The 13,004-nt window shown below is 36.3% G+C and overlaps 1 protein-coding gene across 3 annotated transcripts in view; it reads right to left on the reverse strand.

The window, feature by feature from the left end:
- The window catches only part of Faf1 (Fas associated factor 1), a 303,421-nt gene that overhangs the window by 240,188 nt on the left and 50,229 nt on the right, over window positions 1-13,004 (reverse strand). For all 3 annotated transcript variants that reach the window (XM_085686415.2, XM_087904746.1, XM_085686413.2), the window contains exon 3: window positions 4,276-4,322. In XM_085686415.2, coding sequence (XP_085542541.1) covers window positions 4,276-4,322 — 47 coding nt within the window. The remainder of the gene's footprint in view (window positions 1-4,275; window positions 4,323-13,004) is intronic.

Below are 13,004 nucleotides of genomic sequence, written 5' to 3' on the forward strand. Positions count from 1 at the left end.
CCCACTATGGAAAAGGGAATACTATGGCTTCAAAAATGTTTTACAGAAATGACAGCAACTATTCAAAAGGCAAATATCCTTAACACCCTGCAATTTGGGTGTCCTCCATCAGGATGAGTGATCCTGGTGGGTCGGCCTTATGATTTTATCAGTTGAATTCTCACTGTATAATCCTGTGGCCTGTAGCAAAGAACATCATTTTTTAAAAGGCATTGGTCTAATTCATGTCAGCGAGTGCTTGGGTTTCTCAACAGAGCACTCACTCAAGCTCCAGGAGGTAGTAATAAGGACTTTTCCTAAGTTAACAGAACTGGACACTTGCTTATTATTTCAACTTTCAGAAGTTCATTCCATGGTAAAGTCTCTGGGTACACCTATCCAATAAAACCACATCTGCTTTCAAGGCAAATTTATAAATCAATTCAGATTGTTTTAATGGATACTTTACTAAACCAGAATGCCTGGGCACTTACACATTCTGAAGGTTTAACATTATATATCCTAAAAGTATAGCATTCAAGATTTGAAAATAAACAAGTCTTTCCTAAGTGTAATTATGCTAAGCAATAAACAAATGAGTATACTACATACTCTTCTGGGTCATAAAATAAGTAACTGATCAAAATCACTCATTTAGTGAATAAATAAAGTTACACTATTAATTTATAAAGTTCATTTTTAAACATAGCATCTGCTCTCCCATAGTGCAAGTAATTAAATAATACTTCTAAAAAATTATCTCTGAAGATAGTATGTGAGGTGCTGCACAATGTTCTTAATATTAACTATTAAAAATGCCCAAATTCCGTGTATAAACTTGATATTTGCTTACAAGTGAATGAATACTGCATAAGTCAGTCATTAAAAACATATTGTGGTATCTGTATGTCGCCTAATGAGACAGTCCTAGGAGGAAGGCCAGAGGACGTGCTGAACCAGAAAATATATCCTACTCTAGCAACATCATGTGGTAGCATTTGGGTCAAGCCACTTCACACCTTATTATCCTTAACTATAAATCAGGAATAAAAGTATCTGTCTTTATTAATGTCTAACAAAAATATGTAACTAAAATGACTGTAAAAATAAATTTGGGAAATAAAGATATTATATACATGTGCTGAATTTCAACTTTCTTACCCAAAGGAAAATATCTTTTAAAGTTCTTATTTTTTTAAAGTTAAAAAGTTTAAAGTTTAAATTTTTTAAAAAATTATGACCTCATGTTTACTCATCTTCCAGAAAAATAACAATAAAGAGAGGCCATAACTTTTTTAAAATTTCCCTTTCTTTAAAGTGTTATTGACCAAAGTACATCCAGCATAAATCAAATGGCGGTCAGTAAACAAACTGTGGGAGCTGCTCTTCTCTTTCTACTATGAGGGCTCCAAGAATCAAACTCCAAAAAGTTTTATAACCTCTGGTCAAAAGAATTACATCTACCAGTACCCAGCAACTATTTACTATCAAAACATCTGTATCTCATGATAGTATCTTATACAAATGTCAAAATATATAAATAGGATAAATAATGTGATCTTTAATTACCAACTTGACACAATCTAGAACCACCTAGAGAAAAAATGCTCATTAAGAGACTGTCAGGTTGGCACGTAGGTATCGCTGTGAAGGACTATCTTGATTATGTTAACCGACGTGAGAGGATCCAGCCTAAAAGTGGGCAGCACCATTTCAAGGGTTTGGGTCCAAGGTTGTATAAGAGTAGACAGAATAAGCTGAACAGTAAATATGAATGTGTCAATCCTCTCTGCATTTGACTGTGATGTAATGTAACTGTTGCTCTAAGTTCCAACTGCCTTCACGTCCCTGCTATGACAGACCATAACCTGGAACAGTAAGATAATTAATAAGCCCTTTCTGCCAGAAGTTGTTTTGGATATTTTACCTCAGCAAGAGAAATAAACCTGAGACACACAAAAATATATTTGATTCTTTCGGCTCTTCTGTTAAAGTATAAAGTAAAAGTCAGTTCTTTATAAACTATAGCTAACTTAAATCGAAGATACAAAGCAATGAACCTTTTAAATGACTACATAGACCTCTAGCACTGTGTCTTCTGCTTTCAGTGCCAACTATGAAAGAAGTCAAAGAGGGCTCTTTTAATTTCCTTTGTCGACAAACAGTCGTTCCCAGTTATGGAAATTCACAGTGATTTTAAAAACTAAAGAACAGAGAAAGAAAATAGTTGAGAAATTTACTAGATACAACTTATTTTCCTTTGCAGGCATGATTTGTTCCTCAGAAAGAAGCAAAGAAAGCTAAAAAGAATCTCACTCTATTCAAATTTAGACTCAAAATACTATAGTATTTACTAGAGGACACTAAATTTATCATTAAAAAAAAGCAAAAGATATCATCTGTACTAAAAAAGACAGAATATGTCCAGGGAATACAAGCTTCTGCAGGTACCACAGCAAGTGCTATGGAGTCCAATGTCTTCAGTATTACAATAAAAAGCCCCAGAGGAAATGAAGGCACAGAATGTGGTAACAGAACTCATTAAGATGAAACTGGAGTGCTATTTAGTACTCTAAAACTTTCTAAACCCAAGTTTATAAAGTGGTCACGAAGTTCCTGTAATTATCTGGTTTCCTTTTCTGGACAAGAGCTTCAGTAGAACAAACTAAATACTTTTAAATCACCCTTCCAACCAAAACTAAAAAAGCTGAGCTACAGACTCTGGACATCAACCATATTTACTCTGGATCAAACATGACAAATTTTAAGGGGGAACTGGAAAATAGCTTTTCATTAAATCATTAAAAGTGGTATAAGCAGCAACAGTTTTTTGTCTCCATCCTAAATACACAGTTTCCCACCAAATATAGCACAATTGTGCAATCCAGGTTGAACGTCCTCTGCTGTGCCAGCACTTTTCTTCCTCTCCACACGTTACCAGCTCTGCCTGCCTCATCTACACGTAGCAGATCATGCTTCCATGACTTACAAGTACCAGCCACCAAAACTCAAGCCAACAGTCTGAACTAAAAGTACTCTATTGAAGGGGCAAGTATCAATAAATAAATAAATAAATAAACTACGTTTAGAAGGAAAAACTGTTTTATTTCCTCTAACTTTAAACTGAGTTATTTTAATCCAGAACCAAAATCTCTCACTTTCAAAAGGAAATAAATAAAAAAAAAATCACCATTCCTTTTTAAGGATTTTTAAACATTATAGTTCTCTCTTAGAATCATCTTCCAATTTTTACCTGTAACAAAGACAGAAAGTAAATAAAACTAATCCACATGTTAACAGAGACTATTTCATCAGATAGGGTCATAGTCCTGTGCTCTGGGATGTGTCATTAATAAAAAGCTAGTGAAATTGTTACAAATTTCCTGAGTTGAAAGCAACTGGGGAAGGGGGAAAGACTGTGTTATCAGCTTGAAGAGAAAGCCTGAATTGTCAGGTGACAACCATACTGTGTGGATATTGTGCCATGTCTTATTTAAAATCACCAAATCACTCTAAAAGTTTGTATTATCCAACTGGCAAAAAAATAAAGACTTTAGAGTAAAAGTCAGACTCCGCATGCCTGTCATACCAGCACCTGGGAAACAGAAGTAGACATAGAGTGATCTAAGACCAGGTGGAGAGATAAAGGGAGCTCAAGATAGGAGAGGGACACACGAAACCCTGTTCCAAAAAAGAAAGGAGGAGGACGCTGACTGGAAATTTTAAAGAACTAACTAACTTCAGAGAACTAATTAACAAATACTATAAAAAAAAAAAACAATGTCTAGCCGGACAGTGGTAGTGCACGCCTTTAATCCCAGCACTAGGGAGGCAAAGACTGGAGGATCTCTGTGAGTTCCAGGCCAGCCTGTTCTGTAAGAGCTAGTTTACAGGACAGGCTCCAAAGCTACAGTGAAACCCTGTCTCAAAACAAACAAACAAACAAAAACCCAAAAAACAATGCCTGTATTAATGAACTAACTGACCAAAAGTCAACAGCTCCACTAAAAGGTAAACAGAACAGAGGAGCTGGCAATATAGAGTTGGTTCAACACTTAAGAGATGGCTGCTCTTTAAGAAGAACTGGATTTGGTTCCAAGTACTCACATAACAATTTACAACCACGTGAAACTTCAGCTCCTGTTCCACAGTACCCAATACTGCCTTCTGCACTTACATACATGCAAGTAAAGGAAAGATATATATCTTTTTTTAAGAATGAACCCCAAAATTTGTAAATTTTTCTTCTTCATACTGATAAATTGCCATCCAATCATTAAGTACTTTGTAACATACCTTTGTAGAATGCCATTTTCCTGTGGTATTACACCATTGATAGCTGCCTGCAAAGGAAAAATAAGGGGGGTTTAGAATTTTAACAATATAGATAACTGAACTAGCGGAATGAAGAATGACATAAAAGGAAGCAAATATATCTTGAAATATTATTTAAACAAAATACTGAATGTTCCCTAATGGTAAAAAGAATCTTCTCTTAAGTGCTTTCTACTTTACCATAATAAAATACAGTATTTAGAAAGCTTTTGATTAAGACTCTTGTTTTTCCTTTGGGGAATTTTAAGTTCCATTCCATATACTGTTGGAACTATGACAATGACGGCCCTACATAACCCAATCAGACTCTTCAAGAGGTATGGACCTTAAGTGAATTGAAATTGACCAAACAATACTATATTTTTCTACAAAACTACTAAAGAGGTCATTTTTTTTCTGAGTCAACTGTTGGACCAAATGTTTTACTGGCTTCCCTAATAGCCTGATTATTCAAATGTTCTTTCAAACCTGTAGCTTCTTCTCTTCACACTTCTGATAATACATTCTACTTTATATTCAAAGATTCAATTATATAATCTTGAGATTTTAAAAGGTGAGTCTCTAGTTTGATTGAATATAAATGAAAATTACTAAAACTAATACATTTTAAGAATGCAATTAATACAAATAGAAAAGAAATTCAAACATTTATTGGAAAGAAAAATAATAAATGTATTTCTATTTAACAGTATACATTATTAGCAGATCAAATTAAATGGTATAACTAAATCTTGTGAATCCCATATTTGGAAAGTTTCATCAACTATCCACTTTTTTCTATTTATGGAAAAAACTAAAAGTATAGAAATCAGTGCATTTTTGTTCAAGTTGTTTCCATGCAATATGTCAGAATTAAAATAACTTCAGTCCCCTAAGTAACAGGTAGTTAACCCACAGGATATTTGTATTTTAGCATTCACAATTCCCATCCTGCATCATGTCAGCTCTTCCAACACAACAAGACGTTCTTTCATTCATTTATACTGACCCCTTATATATAATCTAGCATCAACCTAGTCAACAATTTTTTGAGTTGCTAACGCAGAACTATCTGGGCACTAAGACAGCAGTTGTGGGCAAAGCAATCCTATGATTTTCATAGATTGTACCCTAAGTAGAAAGGTATCTTATTACAATCTTATCCTCATTATAACATTATCACTTATATCAATGAGAGCTTCTAAAGTAGTCTATCTCTCAATACTTACAAAGTAGGTAATTTCTAGCTTCTACCTTGTTTATACTGTTAATCTACTGAGCTGTAAGAAAGAAATTGAGATGAAAATTTCCCTACGTAAGCAAGATAAAGAAATAAGAGTACATATTAAGGCAGTGAATTTAATCCCAGCACTTGGGAGGCAGAGGCAAGCGGATCTCTGTGAGTTCGAGGTCAGACTGGTCTACAAGAGCTAGTTCCAGGGCAGGCCTCAAAGCTACACAGAGAAACCCTGCTTTGAAAAACAAAACAACCCCACCCCACAAACAAAAAGAGTAGATATAAATGTCCACACTAAAATGGAGAGGTCTAAAACAAAATATGATATTATAGTTATAAACTAATATGAGAGCTGAAGAGATAGCTCAGTGATTAAGAGTTCTTGATGGTCTTGGAAAGAACCCAAGTTCAGTTTCAACACATACATCAGGAGGCTCACAACCCCTTGTAACTCCAGTTCCAGGAGACCCAACAGCTTCATCTGGCCTCAGAAGGTGCTGAACACATGTGGTACACATATAGACAAGCAAGCACACACATATACACATAAGAAAAATTAAATAATTTTTAAATGAGTCAATGTGTCCTCAAAAAGACTCCAAGTAACATTTTATCCTTTCTGGAATGAAAATAAAATCATTTTTCTTGAGTAATTTTAAATTTTCAGAACTATAGCAGGTTATTGATAACAACCAACAATATTTAAATTCGTTCTAATAAACTTTTCTTCTAAATTACTATTTTTCAAAAACATTTCTAAAGATCTTTTATTATTTTTAATTGTTTATATGCATGTGTGCACGTGATTGTAGGTACTGACGGAGGCCAGAAGTGCCAGTTTTCCTGAAATTGGAGTTACAGGCAGTTATTCCAGTGTGGGTGCTAGGAACTGGCCTTGGGTCCTTCGTAAAAGCATGTACACTAGAAACTGCTGAGCCATCACTCCAGTTCTTACTTTTCAAATGTTTTAATAGATCTTTCTCTAGACTTTCTTCAAGTATTCTGTATTACTTCCAAGCTGATAATTTTTTCTTCCCTTTATTGAAGTCTTGGTAGAGGAACATAAAGGATGTAGTAATTAAGACAAAATAGTATAAGTAATCGCAATGTCACTAGAAAGAAAGAACCCGAACCCTAACCACATTAAAAGGCAGGGCTTCTGTGGGAAGAGACAAGGCTAAAAGCATCAGAAAAGGATTCTGTGTCTATTTGTATTGGTTTTCTTGCTTTGGTTTGTTTTGGCTTTGGTTAGTTTTGGTTTTGGTTTGCATTTTCAAAGACAGGGTCTCTGTAGCCTTGGCTGTTGCTCTTTAGACCAGGAACTCACTCTGTAGACCAGGCTGGCCTTGAACTCACAGAGATTCTGCCTCTGCTTTTCTGACTCCCTGCCCCCCTGCCTCCCCACTGCTGGTATTAAAAGTGTGTGCCATCACATCTGGAATTTATTTTTTTCAATTGTAAAAGTATAAACATTGTTTTTAGAATAGTCAAGAAACAAGTTTTTGTGTGACTTTAGCAAAGGCTTGGGTCAAGTAGCAGTGGAAAACTAAAAATATATATAAATTAGATTATAAAACATAAAGGCATTACGAGTTTACATAACCTGGGTATGCAGTTTATGCCCATAACCCCAGCATTCAAGAGGCTGAGACAGCAAGATTCCCAAGTTTGATTCAAGCCTATGCTTTCTGTCTCAAAATAACAAAACAACAAATTTTCATTCAGTCTAAACATAATGAGAAGATGACTCTTCAAACTTACACCTTCCCTTTAAGAACACATATTTGGTCAGCACTATGAGACGGAGTTGAAGAGGACTAAGAAACATCTTTCAGGCATCTGCCTTGGGAACTCACAATCATGGCAAATGCTAAGCAGCTCTAATAATTCCAAAGTCAAAAAAAAACCAAAACAGCCCTTCTCAATTCACTTCTTTCTCATATATACCTAATAACAAATTCTTTATCTCCAAAATTTAGACTCTGACTAACCCTCTACGCACTCTGGTCCACCAGATATTCCCTCTGAAACTGTATTTCCATGGTGTAGTGATATTTCATTTGTATTTTAATAAGCAAATTAAAATTGCCTGGAGATCAGAGTAAAACAGCCCCACTGGTCAGCCTTACAGACCAGGCAGTGATGACTCACACCTTCAGACCACCCAGTAACCATACTAGTTTGCTATAGATACTGGGCAGTAGTGGTACACGCCATTAATCCCAGCACTAGAGAGGAATATAAGACGGGAGGAAACAACTCTCAGACACAGTCTCATTCTGAGATTCCTAGAGGCAGGATAGACATTTTAGACTGGGGTAGAGGTAAGAACCAGTGGCTGACTGTTTTGCTTTTCTGACCTTCAGGTTGAACCCCAATTTCTGTCTCTGAGTTTTTAATCAATCATGCTACATCATAGTTTCCAAATGATCTCCAGCTTCCAACTTTGGCCCATACATCTCATTTCTCCACAAGGCAGTCAACATAAATGCTAAGTCAAATAAAACACTTTACCCTCTCAAAAGTGCAATACTCTGCCACACAGCTGTAAGTCATCCACTTTAAAGTATCTGTGGGATAAACAGCAATCCTACTTTAGATAGATTGCCAAATCAAAGAGAAACACGCACACCCATGCTCAGTCCCATTATTCACAGCAGCAAAAGGCAAAGTAACCAAAATCCTATAAAATATATATTACTGTATGACTGATCGTTGGTCATGTGTAAGTATAACTGACAAAATGAAATATTCAGGCTGTACATGTTATAGCTTGACATATACACATATTATAATGATTAGCACAACTGAATTAAAATACCATTACTAGACAATTAGTTGCAGTGTGTGTGTGTGTGTGTGTGTGTGTGTGTGTTAGGCCTTCGATATCCTGACTAATGTGAATAACGTTAAAAGGAACATGGAAGTTTGTTGAGATTAACTGGATTAAGAATTAAATGACATTTGGCAGAATACTTAAGAAAGTTAGCAATGATAATTATTCACTTTCAATTAGTTTTTAAATTAACTATTTTGTTGTAATAATGCAGAGGTACATAATATCTGCATCACACTAAGCTAGAAATACAGATATGTATCCTATATCAAGTTCTGCTCCCAATGAGGTTATTTGGAATGGAGCCCAGAAATCATTCTTACAAGTTCAAGTGATTCTGATGCAATCAGTGTTAAAGAAAAATATAGTTTTTAAACATGCATATTAGGTACCAATAAAAAAAAACTTTTACTACACCTTATCATACAGAATATTTTTTCTCAGCTCCTTAATACTTCCAAAGTTATTTCATGCCTAAATGCATAGATCTTTCATAAATCCCTGATTTAAATATACTCTCACTGCAGCCAGAAATGCATTGTATTCCAACTCCATCACTAACTAGCTATGTGATTTTAAGAATTACTTAATTCCTCTCTGCTTCAGTTTTCCCATCCGTAAAATGGGGTTAATAATAGTATTTGTAGCCTGTAATCAAAATGTTAGAAGGAAAAAATATGGCCATTATAAAGAAATAAGACTGCTGACAGCTTGGTTTTAGAAACTATTATTTTTCTTGTTACTGTGACAAAATACTTTATAAAAGCAATTGAAGCTTCAAAGGAAGGGTTTGTTTTGGCTCACAGATTGGGGACACAGTTCTTCATGACGGGGAAGGAATGGTGGCAGCAGGAAAGTTAGAAAAGTCACATTGTACCTCTAAGTCAAGAAGCAGAGGGAAATGACTGGTGATGTCCAGCTGGCTTCCTTTATCCCTGTTTATTCAAGCCATGGCATGATGCCACCCACTGCTTCAAAGGGTCTCCACTCCTCAATTAAGCCTCTTTGGAAACAATGTTGATTATTAACCTACTATATTTTTTGTGGAAACTAATAACCTAATAGTAAATATAAATAAATATGTAAAAAGAGTCAAGAATACCTTAAAAATAATAAAGGTTACCAAGGGTATTTCTAAATCTACAGTAACTGAAACAGGATGGGATTGAAGCAATGATACTCAAACCAATAAAAAAGAGCAAAGTTGAAACATAAACTCACACATATAAGGATTCTGGATTTATAACAAAGGCGTCACTGCAGAGAAGTAAAACTGTATTTTCAACAGTGAAGGCAAATGAAATGATATTCTCTAAGTAGAAAAACAAGAATAAGAAACTTCAGCCCATCCCATACCACACTCAAAATCAATCTCTGTGCCTAAAGAGATGATTCAGTGGTTAAGGGCACTTGTTACTCTTGCAAGGACCTGAGTTCAGTTCCCAGAACCCACATGGTGACTCACAAATACCCTTAACTCCAGTTCCAGGAAATCTGATGCCCTCTTCTGACCTCTGCTAGCACCTGCCAAACACATAGTGCACCGTAAATGCAGGCAAAGCACTCATACACATAAATAAAATAAATAAATCTAACAAAATGTTTAATCAATCCCAATTAATTACAATTCTAAATATAAAAAGCAAAGCAATAAGGCTTCTAAAAAAATTTAAAACATCTCCATGTGCATAGAATAGACAGAGATTTCATTCATAACACAATCCAAACTTCAAAATCAATAGAAGCAAAAGTTACAAATGAATTCATTCTTATTCATTAAAGATTTTCATTGAAAGAGCAAAAAAGCAGAACACAGAATAGAAGATCTTTGCATCATACAACAAAGAGCTCTTATCCAGAAAATATAAAACTCTTGTGAACCAACAGGAAAACACCTAACTCGAGCAGAAAAAAAAAAAAACCAGAAAAACAACAACAACAAAAAACTGAATGGGCACTTAGAAGAAAGCATCACCAAATGCCCATTATTAACAAGAGAAGTATAATTTTTTCTGAAGTATAAATTAAAACCCCAACAAAATGACTCTATAATTTCTATGAATAGGAAAAAATAAAATGACTGGCAACTACAGCAAGAATATATAGGATATCTGGAACTCATATTCTGCAATAAGTACAAGTGCGCAGTTTAGTTTCTTTGTCCATTTGGGCTTCTGTGTTTTTTGTCAAATTGACACAAGCTAAGGTCATCTAAGAAGTGAAAAACCTCTATTGAGACTGGCCTGTACACAAGTTATTGGTGCATTTTCTTAACTAATAATTGATGTAGGAGCCCTAGTCCATTGTAGATAGTGACATCCCTGAGCAGGAGATCTTGGCTACATAAGAAAGCAGGTTAAGCAAGCCAGTAAGCAGCATTTCTCCCTGTCTCTGCTCCAGTTCCTGCCTTGTTTCCCTCAACAATGGACTGCGATTGGGATGTGTAAGCCAAATGCGTTCATATGCATCCCCAAGTTGCTTTTGGTCATTGTGTTTATCACAGTAACAGAAAGCAAACTAAGATAATAAGAAAGGTTGTACTGACAATCACTGTTGTGAAATGTCATGTGATGTGACAACAGTGGGTGCAGGGCTTTAAGGAAAGAATGTTACTGCAAGAGGCTATATTCTGAAATCAAAGTGCATAATGAAACCAGACCACAATACAGTTCAGGTTTGCTTAAACAGGAGAGTGCATTCTCTGTTTGTTCCACGAGATCATGCAGTTTTGTTCTCACAGAATTACCTACCATGAATTACTAACAAATGTGCTGGCTGTTAATGGTAAGTTGATTCAACCCCCAACTAAGCATTGGCGCTTAACCTCAACATTGCTAGCTAGCACCCATCTGTTGCCTTCCTCCACACGGTCCACAGGAGGAAAGCAGGCACGTCTGTCAGAGTAGGAAACAGACTGCTGCTCGGGATTAAAAACTTTCAAAGGCAACGCCCCTTCCGAAAGGAAAGACAACGTCCCTTCTGAAAGGCGCGTTTCTCTTCCAGAGTAGTCTGTGCCGCTGGGAGGAAACATCAATAAACCAAGAAACTACCCACATGCCTTCTCATTTTTCCTATTCCACTTGTTCCGTCTAATGTTGGGCAGCTCACGTGCATACTGCTACTGAGCTGCCAACTCTCTTACTAAGAGCCAGCATTTCAGTTGTTTAAAACTCGGGAGTCAAACAGCTTTTGCTAGTGAATAAAACAATCAAAGTGCAGGCATGAAACAAAGAGCATTATCAGTAGCTAGAAAGGAATCACAAGGTTACAAAATGAAGACTATACCATAGTTTGCATACTGGATGTTCCCACGTGTTAAAGGCTTGGTCCCACACAGCTTTTACTGGGAAATAGTAGAATCACTGAGGATCAAAACTTGGCAGGAAGGTACTAAGGTCACAAAGAGCATACACCCCTGAGGAAGATGTGAAACCCAACCACTTATTCTTTCTCTCTTGCTCCATAACTAATATTCCACTACCAAGTGCTTCAGCCAACAATTAGGCACGGCTCATCCAAGTCCAAAACGAAAAAGACCAATCGATTGTGGACTAGAACCTCCAACACTGTGCCAAAGTCGATTCTGAAGCTAGATGAGAATCACCTGAGACTAGATAAGAATCACCTCCTTCACAACTGAGGAAATTTCAAGGATTTGGGGAGTTCTGTGTGATCAAAACCAAGTATTATTTTATCAAAGTGAAACCCTGTAACATCACTACCAATGTGTAACCTATCCTTTCAAAAACCTTACACGTGAAATCACAAAAATCAAAGTTTCTGCGAAATAAGAATAAGGAGTCAAAAAAAAAGTAATATTTTTACTAAATTGGCGAGATCACGAAGGCCCAGAAAGATGCAGTGACTTGCCTGAAAGAGCGCAGCAAATAAACAGCTTTGCCAAAACTAGAAATCTGGTCCTTCACTTCCAACCCAATTCTGAGAGTAAATCAAATATAATCACGACCTCTACGGGAAAACTGATCCCACGGCATTAGAGCAAAAGACATGAAAATAGCAGCCAAGGTTTAAAGGCAGCTCTGTAACAGAAGTGTGAGAGCACACACTCATCCAGGGAAGGTCTTAGCAAGATTTCTGCTTTGGGTTCCCAAAATAACTCATGGCGACCAGAAAAGTAAGGCAAACAGGGAGGGATAGTTCTACATATCATGCTCTAGGACATGTTCCCAGTGACCTAACTTCTTCCCACTGGCACTTCGCTGTATTTTGTTTTAAATATACTGGTGTTTACATTTTTTTATAAAATATATTTGTTCATTTCTTTTTTCCCCCCAACTCCTAGACACTCTCTATCTCCCTACTCACCCAACTTCATTTTTGTTCTTTCTCTCTCAAAGGGGGGAAAAAAAAAAACTTTAAAAAAAAAAGCCAAAATATAATGGGTAGTGGGGCAGGGAACCAAGACCAAGCACGGAGTACTCCTGAGCATGGGGTCTGCCTTAGAGTGTGGTTTATATACCCAGTGTTTATACACCCATTGGAGAAAACTGGCTTTTCCTCTCCCACCCAGTAGGTAGCAATTACAAACAGCTTCACAGTTATGAGACTTTGGCACCTTGCTTTCAGGGTGTGCCATCACAACAAACCGATGATGTTTACTTGCGAGGGTACATCACA

This window comes from Myodes glareolus, chromosome 3, assembly GCF_982192425.1.
Source record: "Myodes glareolus chromosome 3, mMyoGla1.1, whole genome shotgun sequence".
NCBI classification, from domain to species: domain Eukaryota; kingdom Metazoa; phylum Chordata; class Mammalia; order Rodentia; family Cricetidae; genus Myodes; species Myodes glareolus.